Genomic DNA, 25,913 nt, shown 5'->3' with positions numbered 1-25,913 from the left:
GTGTCAGTGGCATATTGCTGGCACTGAGCCCTTGTCATCTCACTGGAGGGGGAGAAGTGATCCTCATGCTCCCGGGAGTTCCTGCAGCCACATCACTTGGCCAACTTGCTGTCTGGTTCTTCCCCTGCAGGGTGTTCTGGCTGGCCGTTCTGGTTGGTCTGGTCACATGGCTGGCTCTGGACACCTCCAAAAGGCCAGAGCAACTGATTTCATTTGCTGGCCTCTGCGCATTTGTTCTGTTCCTCTTTGGCTGCTCCAAACATCATGCTGCAGTAAGTGGATGTGTTTCCTTTGGGTTCTGCACTTCCATGCAGGAAGGACTGGCTTGGGCCAATGCTGCAGATGCTGCTTCTCCATGGGAAGGTCTCCCTGACCAGCTCAGCTCTGGCTTGTCCTAGGGGCTGAAGGCAGAGGTTGTCTCTGGGAGTATGCACCCTCTTGTACTGTTTGCATTTGTTATCTCCTGGTGCCCCATAGAAGAAGCCTCTGGGGCACCAGCGGAAAAGGGGGAGGGCGCCCAGCCAGCGGAGCTCACTGGTAGAGATCAGAGCGGCAGCATGGCCAGAGAACAGAGCATAGGCCACCCACTCCTGAGCCCAGATTCTGGCTCTCCGAGTGACACGCCTCTGAGCTTGGGCAATAAATTCCCCATCGCCCTCCACCCGCAGTGGGGACAGAAATACTGACCTCAGGCCAGAGTTACAAGGGAGTCAGGCACCCTTAGATGCAGATAGGCACCTAGTGGGGTTTACAAAGCACCTAAGTGAGTTCAGCACCCAACTCCTATTGACTTTTAACCTCACCTGTTTAGGTAATCTTGAAAATCCTACTGCAAAATTCCTAGCTGCAACATTAGGTGCCTAAATACCTTTGTAATTCTGCCCCCCGCAACCTGTCTCTTGTTCAGTAGGGTCAGGCTCTGATCTGGGTCACAGTGGTGCAGGGCCATTGACAGGAAAGCTCCTCTGAGAGTGAGCCTGGCATGTGTGCAAAGGGTGATGTGTCCTTACATGGAGGAATTGTTCCCCTGGCACCCATTCCCTGATTTGCATCATCTCGTTGCCTGTCTCCCTGGTCCCTTCCTCTGCTCTCTCTCTGTCTGCCCCTTGGTTTCCTCCCATTCCACCTCCTTAGCCCGCTTTTTCAGAGTGCACTAGAGTCCATGGGATAGCCCTGCCTCTCACTGGGCGGGGCCTGGTCAGCCAAACAGAGGTGGGAGCTCACTCTGGACTGGAGGGACCCCTTCAGAGAAGAGGGGAAAGTGCATCTTGCAAGAGGCTCCCTCAGCCCAGCATGGTGGGGTCAATGCTCACATCCCTCACCTGGTCCTACCTGCTGTCTGTCTAGGGGTTTCTATGGCACCCATCACCATGGCAGCTAAGTGCCTGCTGACTCCTCCCTTGAAATGACAGTGGGGCTTGGAGTCTGATATGACTAACAGAGGCTAGAGTGGAAAGATGATGGGACTTAAAACATAGGGCACTGCTTTGGTCTTGGTCCCAGGTGCCCTGGAGAGCTGTCTTCTGGGGCCTTGGCTTGGAGTTTGTTCTTGGCATCTTTATAATCAGAACGGATCCTGGATTCGAAGCATTCCAGTGGCTTGGCAATCAGATCCAGGTACTGAATCCTCAGATGGTGGGGGAGGTTTGAGGTGGAGCGGGGAGAGGGCATGGAGGTGAGGTAGGATGGGTGTGTTTGGAGTCGATGGAGATGCGTGTGGAGGTGGGAATGGGGTGGGTGGGGATGGGGGTGAGGCTGGGGTGAGATTGCATATGGAGGTGGGGAGGGAAAGGGAGGGGTGGAAGATCAAGGTAAGGCTGGGGCTGGAGTGGAGGATGGGGGTGGGGTGGAGGTGGGGCCAGGTGAGCAGGCATGGGGCTAGGTTCTAACTATTCTTTATTGCTCAGGAGATGGAAGCTTAAGCTGGTGTTGGCCAATAGCCTGAAGGGAGCTGGCGAGGCCGTCACATGGACCTGGCGTGACTAGTTGTTTCTTTAACTGTAGCAGGAAGCCGGGCAAGGAGTGGGCCTGGCTCTGGGCAGGAGTGGTGCAGAGAAGCAGAGGGAGGCTGAACAGTTCTAGGGCTAGGACTAGTAAAGTTCCTTGTTCAGTGTTAGCAGAAAGCGGCTCCCTCTGTCCTGGGGTCCCACAGGCGCTGGCCCTTCTCTCATGTTGGTTCCCATAAGCTTGTCAGTAAGTGGGAGCTCCCCAACTCCCGTGGCCCTCACTGTCCTGGCACCCAGGAGGCAGCCTCCCACCCTGTTCCCTTTATCTGGGCCTGATTCCTTGCCACAGAGACCCCAACTCCGACACTGCCATGAAGTCCCTGGTGGCTGCTGGAGCCCTTGCCTCCAGATCATTTGTCAGGCCACTGACACCTCCCTTACACTCCTGGCTCTCCTCCAGTTCCCCCTCCTCCACTCTGTCCAGGGCAGAGGCTCTAGAGGCTTCCCCATGCCATGCAGTGCACACTGGGGCAGGATGGATTGTTGCTGTGATCCCCAGGCAGGGCTAGAGCACTGTGTGGGGGAGGGGGCTTGCGGGGTTTCCCTGTGACGGTCACGGCTGAGGAGGCCTTGTGGCATATTCTCCTGGGCATTGCTTCCCAACATGTACCATCTCCCCACACAGACCTTCCTGAGTTACACCACTGCTGGCTCCAGCTTCGTCTTTGGGGACACACTGATCAAGGAGGCCTTTGCCTTTCAGGTCAGCACGTGGGTCGTGGGGAGGACAGTGGGTGTTAGGAACTAGATTTCCTCTGGCCTGGATCACCCTGCCAGGCCTACGGGGAGAGGCCATTGGCACCGCCCAGGGGAGGGGAGCATTAGGTGCAGAGCAGCCCTGGCTCTCATTCTGCCATTCTGTGCCTGCAGTGAGAGCTGGTGCTGTGAGATCCCCCTTCTACCTGGCATGCAGCCCTAGCACTGCCGGACCTCCGGGCTCATGGGCCATCCTGTGGACTATTCTGTGCGCTGCGATTCTGCGCCATGCCATGCCCAGCTGCAGGCACTGGGGCGAGATGTGGGGCTTCAGCCTATGCTCTGCCACGGGCCCCAGCAAGCCCTGCTGGGCCCCTGTGCTGACCCTGTGTGCTGGTGTCCTGCCCACAGGCTTTACCAATTGTCGTGTTCTTCAGCTGTGTGATGTCCATTCTCTACTACGTTGGCCTCATGCAGTGGCTCATCTTGAAGGTAAGACCAAGCCCTGGGTCTCAGGGGATTGCAGCTCTGGTAAAAGGGGGGATTGATGGTAGGGCCTGCTCCTCCCACCTGTTGCATGAGGCTGTACAGGTCTTGGTGCCCCAGTGTTCATGTCACTAACCAGCCTGTCCCCCTGTTCCCCCTTGAAATAACCTAGACTTTGGCGGGTGGAGCCCCTGCCAGGGCTACATCTGAGAAGGTACCTGGTTTAGCCAGCTTGCTAGGAGCCCCAGCTCGCCGTGCGGCGCCCACCCATGTCCCAGAAGCTCCTGGCACTGGCAGGCTGGGGCAGCAGGACTCCTTATGAAAGGGGAACACGTGGCTGGAAGCTTTGTATTAACATAGGACTCAGCCCCAGAGAGGCTGCCCCTGAGCTCTCGGGAGCTCCTGTGGGGCTGTGCAAAGCCCTGGTACCAGAGCACTCATTCCTGTATCTCTGCCTCAGCCACACGTCTTGGATCTGGGCCCACAGCCGGACAGGGTCTGGCCACGAGGGGCAAAGCCTTTGTGAAATGTCCTGGATTTGTCCTGTGGCTGAGCCCTGCCTGCTTCCCTGCAGATCTCCTGGCTGCTGCAAATCACCATGGGTACTACGCCCACTGAGACCCTCAGCGTGGCAGGAAACATCTTTGTAGGACAGGTAAGAGCTGCTGGGAAGCAACTCAGCATCCCTCAGGCAGGGCAGCACCAGGACATGACCACCAAACACCTCACACCCCCCCGCAAGGGGCAGAGTGCCCCCTCCCTCCCTGCCTGTGGCCTCTAGGTCCCTCCCAGTCCCTTTGGAGATGCATGTCTCAGCCCCATGATGGAAGCCAGGCCCCATGTCCCATTTCCCCTGTCAGAGGGCAGGCTCCTGGGAGGCTCTGCTGCAGTGTGTGCTATGGACCACTCTAGCCTGCTCACGGCTCCAGAGGATGCGCTCAGACATCCCCCAGATCCCTGGGGAAACATGAGCCCCTGGGGTAACACTGTGGGGTGAACCCCCTCTGCCCAGGGCACAGCTGGCCAGGGAAGCATCTCTTGTTCTGCAAATCAGCTGGAGCTTCATTGCCTTTTCCTGTGGTGCAGACAGAGGCCCCACTGCTGGTCCTCCCCTACCTGGCAGACATGACGCTCTCAGAAGTTCATGCAGTGATGACCGGGGGCTTCGCCACCATTGCCGGCAGCGTGATGGGAGCCTACATGTCCTTTGGGGTGAGTGCAGCAGTCAGCACCCAGACTCCCCTGCCTCAGTGCAGGCAGCGATATCTGAGCAGGGCTGCCACCCGGACAGGCCGGTTTTTGGCTTCCGTGTCCGGGCACCATTTAGAGTGGCCAGGTGCCTGGTAAATGGCACCTGAACCAAAAGTCCGGTTACCATGGGGCGGAGAGAGGCGCCGGATCATCCTGCACCAGCCCCTGCTCAGCTGCAGCCACCTCCTACCTGCAGGCAGGCTCCTTGAGACGATCCAGCGAGCAATGGGGGCGGGGCCTTGGAGGCAAGAGGTGGAGAAGTCGGCGGGGTCTGGGGAAGAAGCAGAGAAGGAGCGAGGCCTTGGGGGAAGAGGTGGGGCAGGAGTGGGGCCTTCGGAGTAAGGTTACCAGCAATTAGAAAGGTGGCAATGCAATATCTGGGCCTAGGCTTCTTGCAGCATATATGCCATAGGGTCTGTGCTGGGGTCTTAGCACATAGGGGGACTGGCAAAAGAATTGCCACGGGGAGGCAAAGGGGCTGGGGGGCAGGTAGGAGACAGACCTGCCCTCAGCCAGATGTAAAGTTCCCCAGGATGACTAAACGGCACCCGAACGGCACCCATCCACAGCCCTGCCTGCCCTGCCATGACAGCCAGCAAGCCCATCCCATGGGGGCAGTCCATGGATTTCTTTGGCTTCTCTCAGTGTGGGCTCAGCCCTGAGGATGGGACGGAGGCTGCACTGAGCAAGGCCAAGGTGGCATAGAGTCTGAGGCCAGCCCATCTAGGCTGTCCGCTATCACAGGCCACTTCCTTGTGAAACTCAGCAACCAGAATTAGACCAAAGTATTACAGCCTTCAAGGGTACATTTACCCTGCAATTAGACCTCCGCGGCAAGCCCGTGCCAGCTGACTCAGGCTTGCGGGGCTGGTTAATGGCGGTGTAGGCGTCTGGCCTCAGGCTGAAGCCTGGGTTCTAGGACCCTGAGGGTGGCAGAGCCTGATGTGTGCACTGCAATTACATAGCCCATTAGCTGAAGCCCTGGAAGCCCAGAGCCAGCCCCGGGTCTCTCATTACAGTGTAGACATACCCCAAAGCCAGCCCCGGGTCTCTCATTACAGTGTAGACATACCCCAAAAGACTAAACTATTGAGTGTCACAGTCTGTGTCTGTGCTGGCAGGTATGGTACAGAGCTCCCCTGGCTCTGGCCTGTGTGGGCAGAATATCTGATCTCTGTGTTTGGGAACTGCATGTGCCCGGGCTAGGAGACTGTGTCACCTGGATTCCTGTAGTGTAGATGGGCCCTGGAGACGCACAGCTAGGGTCAGAGCTCAGATCTAGGGGGCTCACCCAAGCCCGGCTCTAACCAAGAGCCACGCTAGCCAGGTCCCCGCTTGAAGCTGACTGGAGATCCAGAATGGGGTCTCTTGGATGCCCAACTTGAAGCCTGTAAGCACCAGCTGCTGCCATTCTTGTCCTGGGAGCAGCTGATCTGAGGCTGGGGGTGGGACATGTGCAGTCATGCCCTAGGAATGGGCTGAGCAATTGGGCACACAGTGTGTGGTGGAATCACCTAGCCGACAGCTCCCTTCCTAGCCATGGTGAGAACCAGAGGTGTCCATGGTTCTCCTGTCACTGCTTGCCTGCCGCTCACACCAGGGTCCCTGCAGTATTAGTGTGCTCCACGCCCTCTGAGCTGGGGGCACATGCATCCTGCTGGCAGGCACTCCTGCACACACTTCACCAGGGCTGACCACTGGGAATGTCCCCGCCGTGTGCGCTGCAGATTGACCCCTCCTCGCTGATCGCTGCCTCTGTGATGGCTGCGCCCTGTGCTCTCGCCATGGCCAAGCTGGTCTATCCGGAAGTGGAAGAGTCCAAATTCAAGAGCAAGGAAGGCGTGAAGCTCAGTAGAGGGTGAGTGATGTGGTGCTCGGGGCAGGGGGTGCTAACACCTAGCTGGCTCAGGCGAGACTCCCTTGCTCTAGGGGCAGGTGGCAACAAGGTGACTCACAGTTCTGGGTGCCCTGAGAAGTGTCACAGCCCCACAATGCACTGCCTGACCCTGTCCCACCCCCAGCCTGACCTTGCCCCCAGCCCTTCCCTGTCCTGCCCCGCCCCACACCGCCCTTCCCTGCTCTGCCTGGCCCTGCCCCACCTAGCCTGGCTCCGCCACACCCTGCCTTTCTCTGCCCTGACCCACCCCACCCTTCCCTGCGCTCCCTGCCCCTCCGGCCCTGACCCACCCCTCTATTCCCTGCTCAGCCTGGACCTGCCCTTCACTGCACTGCCTTGTCCTGCTCTGCCCAACCCTTCCCTGTGCTGCCTACCCTGCCCCATATTGCCTGCCCCACTCTGCGCTGCTTGCCATATCCTGAACCCGGCCATGCCCTACTTTGCCTTGCCCCGAACCTGCCCTACCCTGGCACAACTGTCCTTGACCAACCCGACCAGCCTGGCTCCCCGCATCTTGCAGACATGCCACTCCCATGCTGTGCTTAGCCCTGCCTCAAGCCCTGCAGCATGTCTCCCGAACAATGCTCCCTCCCAACACACCGGATAACCACCTCATCTGCCCCTTCATCCTGCACTGTGCCGTGAACACTGGGTTCCGACTCAAACATTCTCCTCTGGGCTACAACAGCCCTGCCTTCACCCTGCAGGTTGACAATCGATGCACCCCAGCCCCCAAGTCCTTTTAAAGTGTCCCCCTGTGGTGTCCAGCCCCTGATCGCTGGATACCCACAGAAATCCCAGAGCCTCTGGTCCCAAAGGAGCAGTGTCCCCTAGTGAGCCTACCAGTCCTATACCACACACAGCACTTGAGGAAAATTATAGTAAAAAAAGGAAATGGATCTAAGAGAGAATAGAGATTCAAACAGAAACAAGTGTGAGTGATGGAAACTAGTGGTTACAAACAACAAAATCATAATTGCGACCTTGGGCCTACACTTGCAATGAGTTCCCATCCCTAGGTTCTCACCCTAAAGTTCGGTCTTCTGCAGCACTTGCTGGCCCCAAGGAGGCAGGGCTCAGTACAGGAAGCATCCCGCTCATCAAGGTACTGCCTCAGTGAATGGATGCAGTCTTTCCCCACCCTGTAATACACTGACTCAGTCCTTTGTCTCTGTTCCCAGACAGGCCCAGCCCCTCGCTGCCCTGTCGTTCCTGGTCACTGCCTTGTGGTTGCGAGGTTTATAGTTTGATGGTTTTCCATTGACTTGCCTGGGTTGTTTCAGCAGTGCATAGCTGAGACATAAACAAGCTGATGTAATCAGCTAGCCAGGGAGAGGCCATCTCAAGAAATATGAGTCCTTCGTGACTCTCGTTCACTGCAAGACTATAGGGATGTAATTTTCAGTATAGTTACATTAGTCCTTCTCTATTACCTGTCCATGCATCTCATAGTGATCCAGAGTGCCGAGAAGTGACCTCACATGCTGCTCTTTATGGATCAGTCCCATGATAACAGTGTATTATTAGGTTTCGGAGTAGCAGTCGTGTTAGTCTGTATTCGCAAAAAGAAAAGGAGGACTTGTGGCACCTTAGTGACTAACAAATTTGAGCATAAGCTTTCGTGAGCTACAGCTCACTTCATCGGATGCGTTCAGTGGAAATCCACTGAATGTATCCGATGAAGTGAGCTGTAGCTCACGAAAGCTTATGCTCAAATAAATTAGTCTCTAAGGTGCCACAAGTCCTCCTTTTCTTTTAGTGAATTATCAGGTCTGACATGAGCTGCTTTTGAAGCACAGTGAGCTCTCTGCCAATTGGCACCACAGGGGTCCCTCGCACTGACCGCTCTCCTTGTACCACCAGGGCTGAGCAGAATATCCTGGAAGCTGCCAGCAATGGTGCCGCCGCCTCCGTGGGGCTGGTCGCTAACATTGCAGCCAACCTGATCGCCTTCCTGGCTGTGCTGAAGTTCATCAATGCTGCCCTGTCCTGGTTCGGGGAGCTGGTGAACATCAAGGAGCTCTCGTTCCAGGTACTGCCACGCCAAGCACCTGGAGGCAGCCCCACACTCGCAGGGACTCGCCCCATTCTGCGATCCTCATTCCGCCCTCTCCCTTGCCCACTGCAGTGCTTCCCCTGCACCACAGCCACCATGCCCCTTTCTCCCATGGCCTTCACCTTCTCCTGAAAGCACCCCGCCCGCACTCTGCATGCCGCCCCTCCCCCAGCTCAAAGCAGAGCAAGAAGCTGCCCCTCCTTCCTCCTAAGGTTGCCAACTTTCTAATTGCACAAAACCGAACACCCTTGCCCTGCCCCTTCTCTGAGGCTCCACCCCCGCTCACTCCACCCCCCCCCCCCATCACTTGCTCTCCCCCACCCTCACTCACTCATTTTTACTGGGCTGGGGCAAAGAGTTGGGGTGCAGGAGGGTTTGGGCTCCAGGGTGGGGCCAGAAATGAGGGCTTCAGGGTGCAGGAAGAGGCTCCAGACTGGGGCATGGGTGTGGTCTCTGGAGTGGGGCTGGACATGAGGGGTTTGTGGTGCAGGAGGGGGCTCCAGAATGGGGGGTTTGGAGTGTGGGAAGAGGCTCTGGGCTGAGGCAGGGGTTAGGGGTATGGGGTCTGGGCTGGGGGTGCTGGTTCGGGGATAGGGCCACTCAGCCTGCCCTGGCTCCCCTCCACCTCTGTACTAAGGACTCGCATTTCCACCTCCTCTCCAGCCTGGCTCCCCCAGACCCACATCTGGGCCCGTCTCCCAAGCCCCTCCTGCTGCCTCAGTCCTGAGCTCCTGGCTGAGAATGTCTGCCGGGGGGGCGGGGACGGGGGGGGGGGGACACACACTTTGTACTGTGTTCAGTATCTCCCTTCTCCCACCCAGTCCATCTGCCCGAGCCCAGATCAGAGGCTCTGTCCTTTGAAAACCTACACACCCCCCAAGAATGGCCCACTCCCCCCAGACACATGCCCCAACCCAGCCTCCCGGCAGTGCCAGATCTCACTGCACTGTGAGCTCCACATAGCCAGACAGCTCCCATCCAGTGAGCTGGAGCTTGTCTTTTGCCACATGCAGCTGCTGGACATGGGACGGCCCTGCCTCCCCACTCTCCAGGGAGGGTCTGAGTCCTGCTAGTGCCAGGCAGCCTGAGAGCGCCTACCACCTTGTCCACCCTGCCCATTTCAAAACAGGGCTCAGAACAGCTCCAGGCCCAGCAGAAAAGGTGCCCGATTTGTGACAGCTGTGTTCTCCCACTGGGGGCAAATTGCCCCAGGTCAGCTGTTGCGGGGCTCTGGCCAAAGAGGCAGAGCAGGGTGCAGAGCCTTCCCCAGTCCTGCCTAGGGTTGCCAACTTTCTAATTGCAGAAAACCAAACACCCTTGCCCCGCCCCTGCCATGCCCCTTCCCCGAGGCCCCACCCTTGCTCCCCCCTTCTCCAAGGCCCCACTTTTGCTTACTTTCATCGGGCTGGGGGAGGGGTATGGGTTGTGGAAGGGGATGAAGGCTCCGGCGGGGGGGTGCAGGCTCTGGGGTGGGGCTGGGGATGCGGGGTTTGGGGTGCAGGAGGGGACTCCAGGCTGGGGGGTGGGGGTGGGGCTGAGGGGTTTGGAGTGTGTGAGGGGGCTCTGGGCTGATGCAGGAGGTTGGGGTGTGGGAGGGGGTACAGGCTTGGGGCTGGGGGTATGGGCTCCGGGGGGGCCTGAAATTAAGGGTTCAGGGTTTGGAAGGGGGCTCTGGGCCGGGCAGGGGGTTGGGATACAGAGTGCAGGAGGGGCTCAGGGCTGGGGTAGGGGGTTGGGTCACAGGAGGGGTGTTGGCTCCAGGCGGCGCTTACCTCAGGCGGCTCCTGGGAAGTGGCCACATGTATCTTTGCCTCTTTGGCTCCTAGGTGGAGGCACAGCCAGGAGGCTCTGTGTGCCCACAAATGCTGCCCCCACAGCTCCCATTGAATCATAGAATCATAGGCCACGGAATCTCACCCACCCACTCCTGTAACAAACCCCTAACTTATGTCTGAGCTATTGAAGTCCTCAAATTGTGATTTAAAGACTTCAAAGTGCAGAGAATCCTCCAGCAAGTGAACTGTGCCCCACACTGCAGAGGAAGGCGAAAAACCCCCAGGGCCTCTGCCAATCTGCCCTGGAAGAAAATTCCTTCCCCACCCCAAATATGGCAATCAGCTAAACCCTGAGCATGTGAGCAAGACTCACCAGCCAGAAACCCAGGAAAGAATTCTCTGTAGTAACTCAGATCCCACCCCATTGGCTGCAGTTCCTGGTGGCGCTCGGGGCAGGGGCAGTGTGCGAAGCCCTCCCGGTCGTGCCACCGCCTAGGAGCCGGAGAGACATGTGGCTGCTTCCCAGGAGCCAGGTACAGAGCCTGCCTATGCCACCAACTGTACTTTTAATGGCTTGGTCAGCGGTGCTGACCGGAGCCACCAAAGTCCCTATTCAACCAGGTGTTCCAGTTGTAAACTGGACAGACACCTGGCAAGCCTAGTTCTGCCATGTGAGCACAGAGAGGCTGTTACCCCCTAAGCTATGAGTTGCCTAAGATAGAGCCAAAGAGGGGTGATGCTTTCTCCTGCCCCCATTAGGGGTCTGCTACAGCACAGCACCACCAGGAGCCCAGCGCAGGCTGGTGCTGGGCACGAGGGTGGTATGCAATGGAGCAGCTGGGGGCGGGTTGTGGGTCAAACACACATCATTGTTAACCATCTCTGGGGGGCTATGTCCCAGATAATCTGCTCCTACATCCTGATGCCTGTGGCCTTCCTCATGGGGGCAGACTGGGCAGACTCACCTCTGGTGGCTGAGCTGCTAGGTATCAAAATCTTCCTGAACGAGTTTGTGGCATATGAGCAGCTGGCAACGTACAAGAAGAACCGGCTGTCGGGGCTGGAGGAGTGGAGTGGGGGTCGCAAGCAGTGGATTTCGGTGAGAGCCATGAGCTGCCACACTGGGGAATGGGCTGAGCAACTCGGGGGGACTCTGTGTCTGGGCAGAGGGAAATAACAATCTGCCAAGCATCTCAGACTTCCTTGCCCAGACAGGGCTAGCCTGGCCCTGCATCAGGCTTGAGGCAGAAAGAAAGCCATGGCTGCCCAGCGAGGGCTGCAGGCTCCCTGGGAGTGCCAGCTGCCAGCAAGCAGGGACAGGTGTCTCTGATTGCTCCCAACACGAATCCCCACACTCCGTCTCGGCAGGTCCAGGGGCCACACAGACAGTACAAAGGCTGTCCCTGCACTCGCTGAGCTGCACTTGCCTTGGCAGACAGGTCAGGGCCTGAAATGCCAGGGAGAGCAAGCCCCTGGCCCAGGGTGGGTGCTGCCATGCACTGTGCTGTTCCTCTGTGCTCCAAGGAGAGGGAAGGGCCATTCAGCACCATGGGATTGCCCAGGGTCAGTTCCGGGGCCTTGGCTTTTCTGTGCTATTGCCCTGTGAGGGGCTGTTGACTGGTGCACACAGGCTGAGGCCAGCAGGATCAGTGTGGGGGGGATCACTGGGGGTGGCTCCCCTGGGGACACATCTCCACTGTGCCTCTGACCTGCTGTTGTGCTGTTTAGATGCGAGCTGAAACCATCACGACCTTTGCCCTCTGTGGATTCGCCAATCTCAGCTCCATTGGGATCATGCTGGGAGGACTGAGTGAGTTTGGAGCATGATGGGACGGGGAATTGAGAGCAGGGGTGAAGCCTGCAGTGGTATTGCTGGGGGAAGATCCCCTGACGGAGATCAGAGCCCCATTGTGCCAGGTGCTGCACAGACCCCGACTGAGATTGGGGGGCCCTGTCTTTCTGGTGCGGCAGAGATACAGTGAGTTCCTACCTCAAAGAGCTCACAATCTGCATGGACAAGACAGACTGGTGGGAGGAGAAAGAGATGCCAAGAGGGGCAGTGGCTGGCCTAAGGTCACCCAGCTGCAGAGCTGGAATTTACCAAAGTCTCCTGATGCCCTGTGCCCAGGCCCCATTCCTCCCCTTTGTGATTATACTGGACAGTGCCTTTCCATCCTGCTGGGGGAACTCTGCACCCCAGCCCAGTGGGGGTGAGGGTGGAAAGGGCAAGGTTTAGATTGTTGAGCACCAAGTAATTGTATCCTAAAATTACTAAAACCATCTAATTGAGAGAAGCAAGAAATGGGAGGCCAGCCCTTTCCCATTGTTCTCACGGCCAATCCAGGGCTCTGACTCCTACAACCTAATCCCGGGGGCTCTTTTACATACTTCAATGATACCACAGTTAAAACAAAGCACAAATATCCCACTTGTTAACCAGGGTCATTCTATTATTAAAGAAAGGAAAAGAAAACATTAAACAGTGCAAACCAGAACACAAAGGATAATGCTAGTGCCTGCTACGCACTCCAGACACGCTCCGGCTTGGAGGAGACAGGAGATACTGGGTCTCCGGGTCTGTGGGGAGAAGAGGCTGTGCAGGCATAGCTACAGAAATGATCGACACCTACGAGCATCCTTGGCGGACACCCCACCACCACCCACAACAGCACCGTGGATACCTCTGAGGAGCCTGAGTTACAGGCCCCTGCTGTGAACAGTGAGGACAGGAGGTGGTGGATGAAGAAGAGGAGGAGGAGGAGTATGGGGGACAGGCGGCTGGGAGATCCAACTGCACAGCAAGCCAGGACCTGATTTGACTCCACTACAGTCCAGCCAGTCCCACCAGTCGAGCATGGGCAAGTCCAATGCAGGAGAAGGAACCACAGGTAAGAACCCCATGTAGATAAATTTTCAATTACAGGGATGCCTCCCAAAATAGCAGGACACCATCTTTTGTCTTTTCATTAATTTGCTCGTACTAGAAGAGGCCATGGTACAGCAGAGAGGTAGAGTAGCTAACTGCTTTTCAGTCCTCTCTAGAGTTAGGCAGGGGGGCCATGTGGAGCTGTTTATTTATGTACACAGGGATGTCCCTTGAATCCTTCTGGGATCTCGATGACATTTCCATGGAGGTCCTCTGCAATCCTCTGCCGAAGGTTTCTAGGGAGGGCTGCCTTATTTCTTCCTCCGTGGTAGGACACTTTCCCATGCCACTCAGCAATAACTTCAGCAAGCACCATTGCAGTATGCAGGCTAGCAGCATACAAACCCGGATGGCTTCAGGATGCCAGAGCAGCTGTGAGCTTTATGCTTTTGTTATCCTCAGGAGTGAGATATCGACTAAAATCACCCCCGCCTGTGAAAAACGATGCCAGTATTCAGTGCAGTTGCCCTGCACTACTAGAATCATGCATCCAAGCAATTCCCTCCCCGTGTCCCAACTCCCAGCATGCCATACTCACTGTGGCTGGTGCTGTGACAGGTGCCATGCGCAAGCCATCCCAAGCTGAAGTAAGAATGTAGTGCTCACAACTTTTAGGGACCAAGGAGAGTGAGGTCTGCATCTTAAGTTTTGCTTTTTGTAGTGAATATGCTGACAATGGTACCTGTGTGTGTTATATCTGCAGCTGCTGCTCTTGCGGCCTTCAGGGTCACGCCCTCCACTCCCGCAAAACAACTGAGCCCAGATAAAGAGGAGAAAGAAGACGACTTGGGATGATACATTCCAGAAGATCCTGTAAGCCAGTGCTGCATCAGACCATGAGCACAGGGCCTGGAGGATGAACATTGTGGACAGCCTGGAGAAGGAGAAAGTAGAGAGGAGAAAAGCCCAGGCGTCCCAGCCAGAAAAGGAGAGGGAGATACACCAAGATATAGTGTGGCTTCTCAGGCAAAAAACACAGATGCTGCAGACTTTGGTGGACCTGCAGTTTCAACCATCCCATAGTTGCCTCCTTCTGCAGCTCATTGAGAACTCTATACTGAAACCTCCCTATACCCCTCTCAACATTCCACGTAGCACAAAGGGTCACTGCACTATCCCTACCATTCCAACCCGGGGACATTAAAGACAATCACAGCTTCTCATATGCTGACCTATGAAAGCCACGGTAGGCGTATGTGTAGCTGAAATGGACATGAATGTTCTTTTCCCTTCATAAGTTCTGGTCTCTTAATTTATTTATTAAGCTTTCATTGAGATTTGTTTTAAAATTGAATGTGTGTGACGGGATCAAGACTCACCACCGCTGGTGCCTCCAGCTGGATGTTCCGGGAATTAGCTGTGTCTGCTGTGGGGCTTCCTTAGCACGTGGTGTCTTGCCCATTGTCTGTTCGGCTGCCCTGGGACCCGCGTTGCTCCCTGCTCAGAGGTGTCCACTTCAGGACACTGCCCTTCGGCAGTGCCCACTATTCCAGACTCACCCCCTTCGGTGTGGGGGTTAACAGCAGTCTTTGGGACTTGTACCTGCCTCAGTGGCCAACCACAACCCAACCCCACAACCCTTAGTTCAGGGGCAAGTTGCAGTCTGTATTGGCCATCATCTTCTATGGCCAGGTGCAGTCTAAGGGTGGAAGGGGGGAGGGGAACCCAGGCCCACCTGCTACTCTGGGTCCCAGCCTCTTTCTGCCCTCCTTCATTCCCCTCTTGTCTGCCTATTCTTCCTTGGGCCACTTCCCCTTTGGCCCTGTGCACCTTCTTTGCCCTTTGTATCAGGGTCTGCAACTTGGCAGGTAATGGGGCTGGAGCTCTCTCCTGCTCCCCCAAGCCTGCCCAGCACTGCTCTGTCCAAGGTCCTTGCTTCAGGAGCCTGTCCTTCTCCCTCGCTAATCAGGGAGGACCTGCCTTCTTTTCTGCTAGGCAGCCTTTATATAGGGCCTCACCTGGCCCTGATTGGCTGCCTCTTCCTTCCCCTGATTGGCCCTCCACAGGCCTTTATTGATTGACTGCTGGTCTGCACAGCCTCAGAAGGCCTGTTCCAGCCCTTTTCTCAGGGGGTGGGATGGTCGCCCCACCACAATGTGGTTTTCTTTTTGCACTGATTTTGTTACAGGGTAAAATTTTATTACTTGGAACATAATTCATCTCTGTTAGTTCACAACATATACTGCTGACTGCTCAGCGGTTCTGAAAGCACCCAATTACTTGTTACTGTGTAGTGTCTTACAACTCACTCAGAAACAAAATTAATAGGTGTGTTGACAGTGTTATATTCCTATATGTACAGCAATCACCACATGATTCTTACCAGGCCACAAAAGAGCAGGGCCAGGTAGAGCACATTACAACCCCACAGCACTACTCTGGCTCACTGTTAAAATGGCTTTTCAAAGCCTCCCTGAGCTGTATAGCTCTGCGCTAAGCTCTTGTAATAGCCTTTGTATCTGGCTGTTCAAATTCAGCAGAGAGCTGCTCCACCTCCACCCCCAGCCAAAACTTTCCCCCCTTTGCTTCACAGACAGTATGCAGGACACAGCAGGCAGCTATAACAATTGGGGTATTTTTCTCACTAAGGTCCAATCTTGTGAGTAAACAACGCCAGTGACCCTTCAAATGACCAAGAGCACATTTGACTGTCATTCTGCACCTGCTGAGCCAGTTGTTGAATGATTCCTTGGTGCTGTCAGGTGGCCAGTGTATGACTTCATGAGCTGGGGAGCAAGGGGTAGGATCGCTATTCACATTTCAACATTCCCAATGGTAATCTGTCAGTCAGGAAAGAAAGTCCTGGCTTGCAGCTTTCCAAACAGTCCTGTGTTCTTACAGATGCAAGTAACATGCACCTTCCCTGACCAGTTCACACTGAAGTTGGTGAAGCATCCCTAATGATCCACCAGCGTTTGCATAACCATTGAAAAGTAGCCCTTTCTGTTGATGTACTCCGTGGCAAGGTGGTTTGGTGCTAAAGTAGGGATATGCGTGCCATCTATCACGCCACCGCAGTTTGGGAACCCCATTGCTGCAAATCAATCCATGGGCTATGTCTTGCACATAGCCCGGAGTCACAGTCCTGCCCAGCAGGAGGCAATTAGTGGCCCTGCACACTTGCATCACAATGACCCCTGCAGTGGTTTTTCCAAATCCAAATTGATTTCTGACTAACCAATAGCAATCTGGTGGTGCAGATTTCCACAGTGCAATTGCCACTCGCTTCTCCACGGTCAGTGCAGCTCTGTTTGGTGTCCCTGCACTGGAGAGCTGGGGCAAGATCCAGGAATGTGGCCTTGCGCATCCAGAAGTTCTGCAGCTGCTGCTTGTCATCCCAAACCTGCATTGTGATGCGATCCCACCAGTCAGTGCTTGTTTCTCGGGCCCAGAACTGGTGCTTCACTATCTGCAGCTGCTCCATGATCACAGCCAACAACCTTGAATTGGTTCTCACTATGTCGCACAGCAATCTGTCCTCCAAGGAATCGTCACGTTCCCCACCCATTCGGTTCTTCTTACAGCTCTGCAAATACTCCAGGATCGCGTGCCCTGTGCTTACAATGTTCATAACAATGCAGATGTAGGCAGCCTCCAGGCTTCTATCACAGGCGGCAGACAGCGAGGAAGGCCACGTGGGTTTGTGGGATTTTGAAAAAAGCGGCGAAAATTATGGAATAGAGATAACAGTACGGGATGGAGACAGTTGCAAACTGGGCAGTTGACCCCATGCTCCCAGTCCCCCCTGCGCAACTCATTTTGGCTCCATCGTGCACTGCCAAATCTTCCCAAAAGACAGCGTGCTGGATGGTGGTGAGTTGCACAGTGGGATGCCTATCCATGGTGCACTGCACTCTGCATCATTGCAAGCACTCCTGGTGAGTACATGCATCGCGGACACAAGGAGCCAAGTATACATGTGCACAAGCAATGTACTAACTGCAGCCACTGCATGCCAACGTAACATGAGTCAACATAAGTTTGTGGTGTAGACATGGCCTCTCTCCTCTCCAGGATCATGTGGTCTTACTATTTGGTGATTAACAGGAGAGACTGTGAACTTTGTAAATTACTGCAGCATTTCCATATCCCAGTAAAATCATTATCGGAAAGTTTAACTCTAACCCCTTGGCAAGACTTTTGGCTACTTCCATCTCATCATGTTGAAGTCTTGGTTGTCATCAGACTGGTGCCTTCTTGAGTCTTCCCTGTTCTTAGCTGTCTTTTTCAGCTGCAGTTTTTTTGCTGTTCTGAGTGTGTTCGAAGGTGAGAGCAGAGAGCAACGCAAGTCTAGCTGCCTTTGTTCTTTTGTGGCAGGAAAGTCTCACGTAACCTTAAGGCCTGGTCTACACTAGAAAATGAGGTCTACACTGGAAAATCCACACCCTTGAGCAGCGTTGTGAAGCCAACCTAAGTCCCTGTGTAGACAGTGCTAGGTCAACAGAAGAATCTTTCCATCAGCCTAACTACCGCCTCTCACGGAGGTGGATTACCTACATCCACAGGCACAGGCACTGACTTTCCAATGTGCTGGGGGGTGCTTGACCCCCCCGGCTCTGCCCCAGGCCCCGCTCCCACTCCACCCCTCCCCCTAAGGCTCCACCCTGCTCTGCCTCTTCCTGCCCCTTCTCTCAAGCCCCCACCCCATCTCTTCCCACCCGTGCTCCGCCGTGCCTCTTCCCACCCCATTCTGCCCCCTCCCCTGAGCGTGCAGCACCCTCACTCCTCTCCCTTTCTTCTCAAGTGTCCTGCATGCTGCGAAACAGCTGATCACGGTGGGCGGGAGGCACGGGGAGAGAGGGGGAAGCGCTGATTGGCGGAGCCCTCTGGCCAGTGTTCCCTCTAATTTTTGACAGGCCGCGTGCGCAAAAAATTTCTTCTGTGCAAATTTTTGACAGGCCATGTGCGCAAAAAATTTCTTCTGTGCAAATTGTTGTGCTTTTGTGCAAATTTTTCTGCATTCGGTGTTTCGCCATGTATGTGGTGTTTAGGATCTGTGTGCGCGTGCAGACGCACACAGCTTAGAGGGAACAGTGCCGCTGGCAGACAGGAGGCACTGGGAGGAAGAGAGGAGCTGATGGGGGGTTGCTGGTGGATGCTCAGCACCCACCACTTTTCCCTGTGGGTGCTCCAGCCCCAGAGCACCCATGGAGTCGGTACCTATGCCCACAGGTGAGCCCCTCCTGTTGGCATAGGTATTGTCCACACTTGAAATGCTACAGTTCTCCTTCACATTTGAAGAATGAAGATTTTAGAGTGTTTATAAAAGAAACTCACCTTACTCCTCGTTTATGGTTCTGACAAGACAAGTCTACACATGACATCCCTTTTTGGTCTCAACACCCCTTTGATGTCAGGACCTAAATAGCTGCATGATCTGTTGTTTCAGAATAAACTATATTTTTACAGTTTGCATTCAGAGGTGCCTGTGGAACGCTCCACAGAATGTATCAGTCACCACTAGACCCCCAGCCCCATCCTGCAGATAGCTGGCCAACAGCAAATCACATCGAATATCAAGCTGCATTCCAAGGGTCATAAACATGATGCTCTCTCTCGACACTTGGCTTGTCTCTGCGGGGCAGAAAGCAGGCGCCTCCTGGAATTCCTTTGATTGGGTTGAACATCTCACAACATAATGAACTAACAACATAAGCATGTAGTGTAATAATTAGGGCTGTCAAGGAATTAAAAAAATTAATCGCAATGAATCATGCAATTAAAAAAATTAATTGCTTAATCACACTGTTAACAATAGAAGACTGAGTGGACTTGTAGGCTCTAAAGTTTTACATTGTTTTTTTTTTTTGAATGCAGTTTTTTTGTGCATAATTCTACATTTGTACGTTCAACTTTCATGATAAAGAGATTGCACTACAGTACTTGTATGAAGTGAATTGAAAAATACTATTTTTTTTACAGTGCAAATATTTGTAATAAAAAATAATGATAAAGTAAGCACTGTGCACTTTGAATTCTGTGTTGTAATTGAAATCAATATTGAAAATGTAAAAAAAATCCAAAAATATTGAGTGAATTTCAATTGGTATTCTATTGTTATAAGTGCGATTAATCGCGATTAATTTTTTTAAATCGTGATTAATTTTTTTTAGTTAATCGCATGAGTTAACTGCGATGAATTGACAGCCCTAGTAATAATAATTTAATTCTACCCATTTTTGCATCAATCTTGACGTTTCTCCCCCATGGAGGGCAGAAGCTGGAGAGGCAGCACCCCCCCTCCTTGCCACAGCCATACTGTCCCACTTACATTTCCAGATTTCTCCCTGGCAGGAACTACTTTCCATGGCACAAGGAAATATTTTTTGCAGGGACTTTCTGCTTCCAACATGTTTTAGTAGATTTTAGAGACACCATAACACTGAGAATTAGTTCCACCAGCTGTGCATCCTGGGTTACATGGGAGATGGGAGGGCATGCCTGGCACCAGGCTGAGGGGCCATCCCGGGCTAGTGCTGGGCAGGGGTTAGAAGTCCCTTGGCAGCTGCCTGCCACCTGCACAACCCCATCCAGGGCACAACAGGCAGGTGAGCCTTTGCCTCTCTGAGCACAGAGCCTTTCTCACCACCCTCTGTCCTCTGCTCCCTGCAGCGTCCATGGTTCCTCAGCGGAAGAGTGAGTTTGCTAGCATCGTGCTGCGAGCGTTGCTCACCGGGGCCTGCGTCTCCATGCTCAACGCTTGTGTCTCAGGTACGGCCCCAGCTACATTTCACTGTCCCAGGCGCCTGCTGGGACGGGCCCCTGACGGGCGGTGGGGACGAGGGGAGTCTGGATCTCTGAGCGAGCAGGGGGAGACGGCTGCTGAGTAGACTGGGTCTTTGGGAAAGTGAATTGAGAAACTGCCATTGATGGGGACAGATAATCTGTTTGAGACCCCAGCTCAGTCCCTGAATATAGTGCGGGAAAGAGATGGCAGTTAGGCGCACAGTACTGTAGGCTCTCCGCCGGCTGATGCCCCTCCCTGGGGGGGAGGGATAGCTAGCTCAGTGGTTTGAGCATTGGCCTGCTAAACCCAGGGTTGTGAGTTCAATCCTTGAGGGGGCCATTTAGGGATCTAGGGCAAAAATTGGGGATTGGTCCTGCTTTGAGCAGGGGGTTGGACTAGATGACCTCCTGAGGTCCCTTCCAACCCTGATGGTCTATGATTCTATGATCTTCAACACGGACTAGGCCGAGACCCATCAAACTCATTTTCACTAGTGACCGAAGCCTAGGGTTGCCGGGTGTCTGGTTTTTCGACCGGAAATTCCAGTCGAAAAGGCGACCTGGCAGTGTCCAGTCAGATGTACTGAGCAGACACCAAAAGTCCGGTTACCGTCATCAACCCCCGCCAGCCCCTGCTCCGCTGCGCTGCCTCCTACCTGCATCTCATGGGCAGGCTGCAGCTCCTGTCCCAGCCCCAGAGCAGAGGGAGCCCAGCTGTGGCAGGGGAGGTGAAGAGCATTGAGCGAGGAGGAGGGAGGGGAGAGAACAGCAAGTGAGGGGTGGGGGGAAGAGGAGCGACAGGGCCTTGAGGGAAGAGGCTGGGGTGTGGGCGCAGCCTGGGGAAGAGACGGAGCAGGGGCAGGACCTTTGGGGGAAAAGACGGGATGGGGGCAGGGCCTCAGGGGGAAGAGGTGGGGCAGGGAGGGTCTGGTTTTTAGAAATTAGAAAGTTGGAGCCAGGATTTGTCCCTCTGTCAACAGAGCAGAAAGGCCCACGCGCTAACCCACTGCGATTGGCCTCTGGCCTCAGACTAAAGCTTGTCTGTGCTAGGCAGAGCGACAATGGGGTCAGCCCGAGGTGCAGCTGCACCAGTGCCAACCAGCACCCCGGCTTGACCACTAAGTGCTCCCTGGTGGGCTCTGTGCTGGCTGCCGGCCTGCCCAGGAGTGTGGCTGGCTGGCCGTGGCTCAGCACAGGCAGATTCAGTGTCTGCCCTCTCCTCCCTTTCCAGATCCACGGCTGTGCGCAGAGTCAGGCCCTGCTCTGGGCTGCTTTTTGTCTGGCTCCTGTCCCTGAGGACCTAGGGAACAGTGCTGCCTGGCCAGGGGCTGGAGGATTAAGCCCTTCCAATAGAGGCTTTGCGGTCTCTCTGCAGCATGCATTCTGCCCAGACCCAAGCAGTGTGGGGCAGGAGGAGAAATGAAGCCTGCTCCTGGCCCTCCTGCCTCTCGCCAGCCTTCCCCACCCCTCCAGTGGGCGTTACGACACCCAGCATCCTCTCCTCACACAGCAGCAGGAGATGCAGCTCAGGGCACAGCCTTGGGTGACATCCTGGCAGAGGCCTATGCAAAGGTTCAGTCAGAGAGTCCTGGTTGGGTTGGAACATCTGTGCCCTGCGCAGGAGCAGCAAGGGCAGGTGGCCCAGCTGCTTGGCTCGGCCACCCCATAGAGGGATGTGAGGCAGGCCCAGCCCCGCGGCTGCAGCAGGACACTCAGTTCCCTTGTGTAACTGGCTCCCGCTCTCAGAGAAGAGCCCTTCTCCATAATGCCACTCACAGGCCTCAGCCCTGCTGGCCACGGAGAGGGGCCAGCAGGCCCATAGGTGGCTGGGCACTGTGAGTGCCCAGGTGTAAGGGGACAGGCCCTGTCACTGTGTGGGTGGGGCTGTGCTAATTGCCAAGCATGCTCACTGAACGGGTATGGAGAGGCCTGGGGCAGGGGCAGGCTGAGCTGGATGCTCTGCGATGGTGCTGGGCCCTTGAGTGCTCCTTGCACAGAGAGGGGTTGTGCTGGGGGCAAAATAGTCTGGCCCAGGGCCCCCTGGAGCACCCCTCGCTGCAGCCATGGGGAATAGCCCACATCTGCCCCCCATACTCCCAGCTCCGTGTGTGCTTCCACCCTGCCCTGTGCACGTGGTGACCCCCAGCCCACTTCCTCACACACTCCCTAAAGCGCCAACCACCCACCCAAAGACTCACTCACCACTGGAGCCCTGTGGTGGTGGGAGGTACAGTCCCTGCTTTCCAGCTCCCTTGGATGGTGCTGGACCCCCAGGAGGGCCTGGGCCATACACAACTTTATGTCACCTTGGCTCCTCTGCGGCTGGTTCTGGGCAAGTGTCATGCTGATGCTAGCTGTGCTCTGGCTGAGCAGCACTGCCCCACAGACACAGGCTCTCCCATCCGCCTGCTGTCCAGCAGACTCTCCTGGGCACCTAGCACATTTGGGGTGGGGCCCAGAGCCTGGCTGGCCCCATAACACCTGCTCGCAGAGCTGCCGTTGTTGGCTTGTGCAGCCTCCCGGGATGAACCTCGGGGCGTTTCATGTGACCGTTTCAAAGACCGGTCCAGGGGTGTCTCTCTGCCTCCCCCGTGGGCCACGTCACTGAGGCACCGTGTGCATCGGCAGAGCACACCCAGGAGATCCCAAACGCAAGGAAGTCAAGCGAGTCACGTACGGCTGGCATTGACTCAAAGCCACGGCAGGGGTCCTGGCTGCTGCAGGTCCTGCAGGCTTGGAGAGGCTCCCTTAGAAGGTATTATGCTGCTTCCCACTCCAGGCCGCTAGGTCACGGGTGTGAACACAAGGCACTCCTACCAAATACTGGCCGTTTCTGAGACCAGTAACACCTCGTGTAACAAACTCCTCCTTGCCGCCAGGCATCCTGTACGTGCCCCGAGGGGAAGTGGCCGACTGCTCTGCATTCCTGAGCACGGCAACCTTTAACACCACCAGCTACGACATCTACATGTGCTGCCGGCAGCTGTTTGCTAAGTGAGTTTTTTGTCCTTAACCAAGCACGAGGGGCCTGGCCACACTGGTTGGGTGTGGCTGTTGCCTGGCCTGGGTATGCATCTATGTCGGGGGGGCAGCTGGCCCTTTGGGAGCTAATGAGGCTCAGACCCACCCACACCAGTGCAGCGTGGCATGGTGAGGTACCCCCTTCTGCCGCTGGGGGCTCGACCCTCACCTAAAGGGCGCAGGCCAAAAAGCAGGGCCGCCATCAGTGTCCCAAACAAGGGCCAGCAGCTCTGGTTGGCAGGGCTCAGAACGGGCCCAGCTTGAGGGGCTGCAGTGGCGCGTGTTGAACTAGTTCTCCGAAGGCCCTTTGCACTGTAGCCTGGCCTGAGAGCCCAGGTGGGGCAAAGGGGAGATTTTGAAACCAATTCCAGGCATTGGCGTCACAGCGATCACTGACTGTTTCGCAGGCCAGCGCCAGTGCGGTGACAGTTCCTCCTGAAACTTTTTGGTTTTGGGAAAAAAGGCTGCTGGTTTTGAATGGAAAAAAATGTTTAAAAAATTTCCCCTGGCCATAGACAAAAAATGCAGCAGCAAGAGGTCCGTTGCAGGGAATGCAGGGGTAGGGGCTAGGCACCCAGCACGGCAGGCAGGGCCTGATCCTGGTAGTGGGTGTCTGCGGGGGAGGGGGCTGATCATGAGTGGGAGAGGGCTCTGAGTAGAGGGAAGTGTTGAGCTGTGGAGAGACTGTATAGGACGAGGAGGGGTTCTCAGCTTGGGGAAGTGGTGGGACGGGTGAGAGTTGGGTGCAAGAGGCTGTGGTGTGTGTTGGGCATGTGGGGAGTGGTGGGGTAGAGCTGGATGGACATGGGAGAGGTTGGGACTAGAAGACAGTGTCACCAATCCCAGCCATTCAAAAATCATGACTCAGGCCCCAAACTATCATGAGTTTGGCTAAAAAATCATGAGATTTTTCAACTAATGCAGCTGGGTCCGAGTTTGCCTTCTCCTAGCAGAGCCATTGGGATCACAACCGGGAGGGCTAGACACTGCCTTTTTCCCAGTGAAATCTGAGAATCTCCTGTAATCACCTGACTCCAGGAGCTGGGGCTGTAAGGAAACCCCCCCCTATCACTGGGCAAGTGATAAACTCTCTTGGCTGGGCAGCACTGAGGTGGGGGAGGGCATTCAAGGGAGATAAGCCATCCCAGCCAGACGGGCGGAGGATTCGAGGCTCTCGGCCGTGGGGAGAGGAGACCCTGTGGAAGTGGGTGGGTCGGTGGGAGTGGGGAGGGGGTGCTGTGCTGCGGGCAGTGTCAGGCCATGGTGTTCCGAGGTGTTGATTCCATGGCAAGGTGCCTGTCTGGTGCAACTGACCCTGACTGCACTCTCCCTTTCAGCACTGTGCTCAGCAACAACGGGACCCTGTCCTTCACCGGCAGCTGGGTGGGACTCGAGCTCAGCATGGCCTCTCTGACACAGTGCTGCGGGTACTATAACAACACAGTCTGCGCTGGGCTGCCCTAGAGGCGATAGGCAGCCACCCAAACCAGCCCTCGCCCATGGGGCCGGCTCCCAAAGCCCAGTTACAGACTGTGTGAGAGCAGGGCATTGGCCAGGCACTGCTGGCCCATGGCTAACCCTCTCTGGAGCACGACAGGCACAGCCCCATCAGCCTTTCCTCCTCTCCTCCCTTTGGCTGCACTGCCCAGGAGCTGGGAGATGCTGTATTTTGGGCTCGACGCTCTTCCTCCCTCTAGCCCCATGAACCTCTCAGATGACACAGGACAGACAGCAGCCAGAAGGCCCCTGATGGGGATTTCCTCTGCCAGTCCCCTGGAGCTGTGCCCACCAGTGCAGATTACAGCAACCACCCTGGGGCTGGTCCCAGAACCAAGGAACACCGGAAGGCTCCTGGGTGGCTCCCCAGGCTGGGCCCTGTTGACAATCCAGGCCTTATCTGACCAGTCCCTGTGGTTCCGGTATATGGCACGGTGGTTAATGCCCTGCAGACCCTTCCTGCTTGTGGACTGGGTCCCTTCCTGCCCAGCTGCTGGGCTGGGGGGCTTGTCCCACACACTCAAGGAGGCTTTATGTATGTTAATACTACCTACTAATAAAATCATGAGGAGTCCCGGGTGCCTCACAGCTCCTTGCGGTGCTCCTGGCCCAGCCCTCCTGGTTGGACTGTGCAGCTGCCACTCATCCAGACAGGGGGACTCCTCCCCAGGTGAGAGGCCACCCAGCCTTGCCCTGAGCATTTAAGCCAAATTTTCAGAAGGGCTCAGTGCTCATCACCCACAATTGGGGCATGGTTTTCAAATGCGCTCGTGTGTGAACAGGGGAGCTGGGCTTTTTAGACAGTCTGGCTCAAGCTGTGGGGCAGGGGGCACTGAGCTCTTCTGGAAACCCCAGACTTCATTTTGTCCTTTTGCTTGGATCCACTGTCAGCTCTTTCCCACCATGCACCTCTCTGGTGCTCCACCTCTCCCTGCCAGCCCCCATCAGTCCAGCCATCACTATTCCTGTCACACTGTGCTTAGGCCTGTACAAACAGGAAGTCAGACAAGATCTCTCCCTGCTCTGTCTGGGTGGGTACTTTTGGTTCTTATCCCCAGCTGAGTCCCTCACCATCTTTGTGCTACTAATCCTCACAAGACCCAATGAGGTAGGGCTGCTGCTGTCCCCATTTCACAGGTGGGGAACTAAGGTATGGCAAGACAAAGGCCCAGATTTTCACTGGTACTTGGTGTAACTCTAAATAGCTTTGCAAGGCCCAGGTGACTGCTGGCTGAGTCCCATTTCAAAAGCGACTTAGGGATAGCTCCACAAAGGGACTAGACTCAGGGTTGCAGCGACGAATGCAGAGTGGAGGTGGGTCCTGTCATCAGAAATACTTAACTAGTCATTGAGATGGGGCGGGGGGCACAGCTTCAATCCCTGCTCCAATAAGGAGACATAATGGAACAGCTTCAACAAGCAAGGTGGCCAAAGCCTCACCCTGGAGTACACCCTAACCTGGGGGGCAGGGCACTGGCCTGGAACATCAGGGACATGGGGCCAAGGCCTGATGCAGACTGAGGATTTGAACTTGGGTTTCTTGTCCTGGGTGAGTGCTCTGTTCATGGGGCTATTT

At 55.5% G+C, this 25,913-nt stretch overlaps 1 protein-coding gene across 2 annotated transcripts in view; it reads left to right on the top strand.

Moving 5' to 3' along the window:
- The window catches only part of LOC311527524 (sodium/nucleoside cotransporter 2-like), a 44,581-nt gene extending 19,668 nt beyond the window's left edge, over window positions 1–24,913 (top strand). For both annotated transcript variants that reach the window (XM_084641600.1, XM_084641599.1), the window contains exons 6-18: window positions 131–272; window positions 1,504–1,617; window positions 2,632–2,709; window positions 3,114–3,194; window positions 3,763–3,843; window positions 4,275–4,400; window positions 6,167–6,297; window positions 8,200–8,368; window positions 11,069–11,266; window positions 11,896–11,977; window positions 19,706–19,804; window positions 22,699–22,813; window positions 24,178–24,913. In XM_084641600.1, the coding sequence (XP_084497726.1) occupies window positions 131–272; window positions 1,504–1,617; window positions 2,632–2,709; window positions 3,114–3,194; window positions 3,763–3,843; window positions 4,275–4,400; window positions 6,167–6,297; window positions 8,200–8,368; window positions 11,069–11,266; window positions 11,896–11,977; window positions 19,706–19,804; window positions 22,699–22,813; window positions 24,178–24,304 (1,543 nt within the window). In that variant the 3' untranslated portion in view covers window positions 24,305–24,913. The remainder of the gene's footprint in view (window positions 1–130; window positions 273–1,503; window positions 1,618–2,631; window positions 2,710–3,113; window positions 3,195–3,762; window positions 3,844–4,274; window positions 4,401–6,166; window positions 6,298–8,199; window positions 8,369–11,068; window positions 11,267–11,895; window positions 11,978–19,705; window positions 19,805–22,698; window positions 22,814–24,177) is intronic.
- Window positions 24,914–25,913: the final 1,000 nt, after the last annotated feature.

Source organism: Lepidochelys olivacea, assembly GCF_965140295.1.
Source record: "Lepidochelys olivacea isolate rLepOli2 genome assembly, chromosome: 10".
Taxonomy (NCBI): domain Eukaryota; kingdom Metazoa; phylum Chordata; order Testudines; family Cheloniidae; genus Lepidochelys; species Lepidochelys olivacea.
Note: the sequence above shows the minus strand (reverse complement) of the source record. Positions and strands in the feature narration are given on the sequence as shown.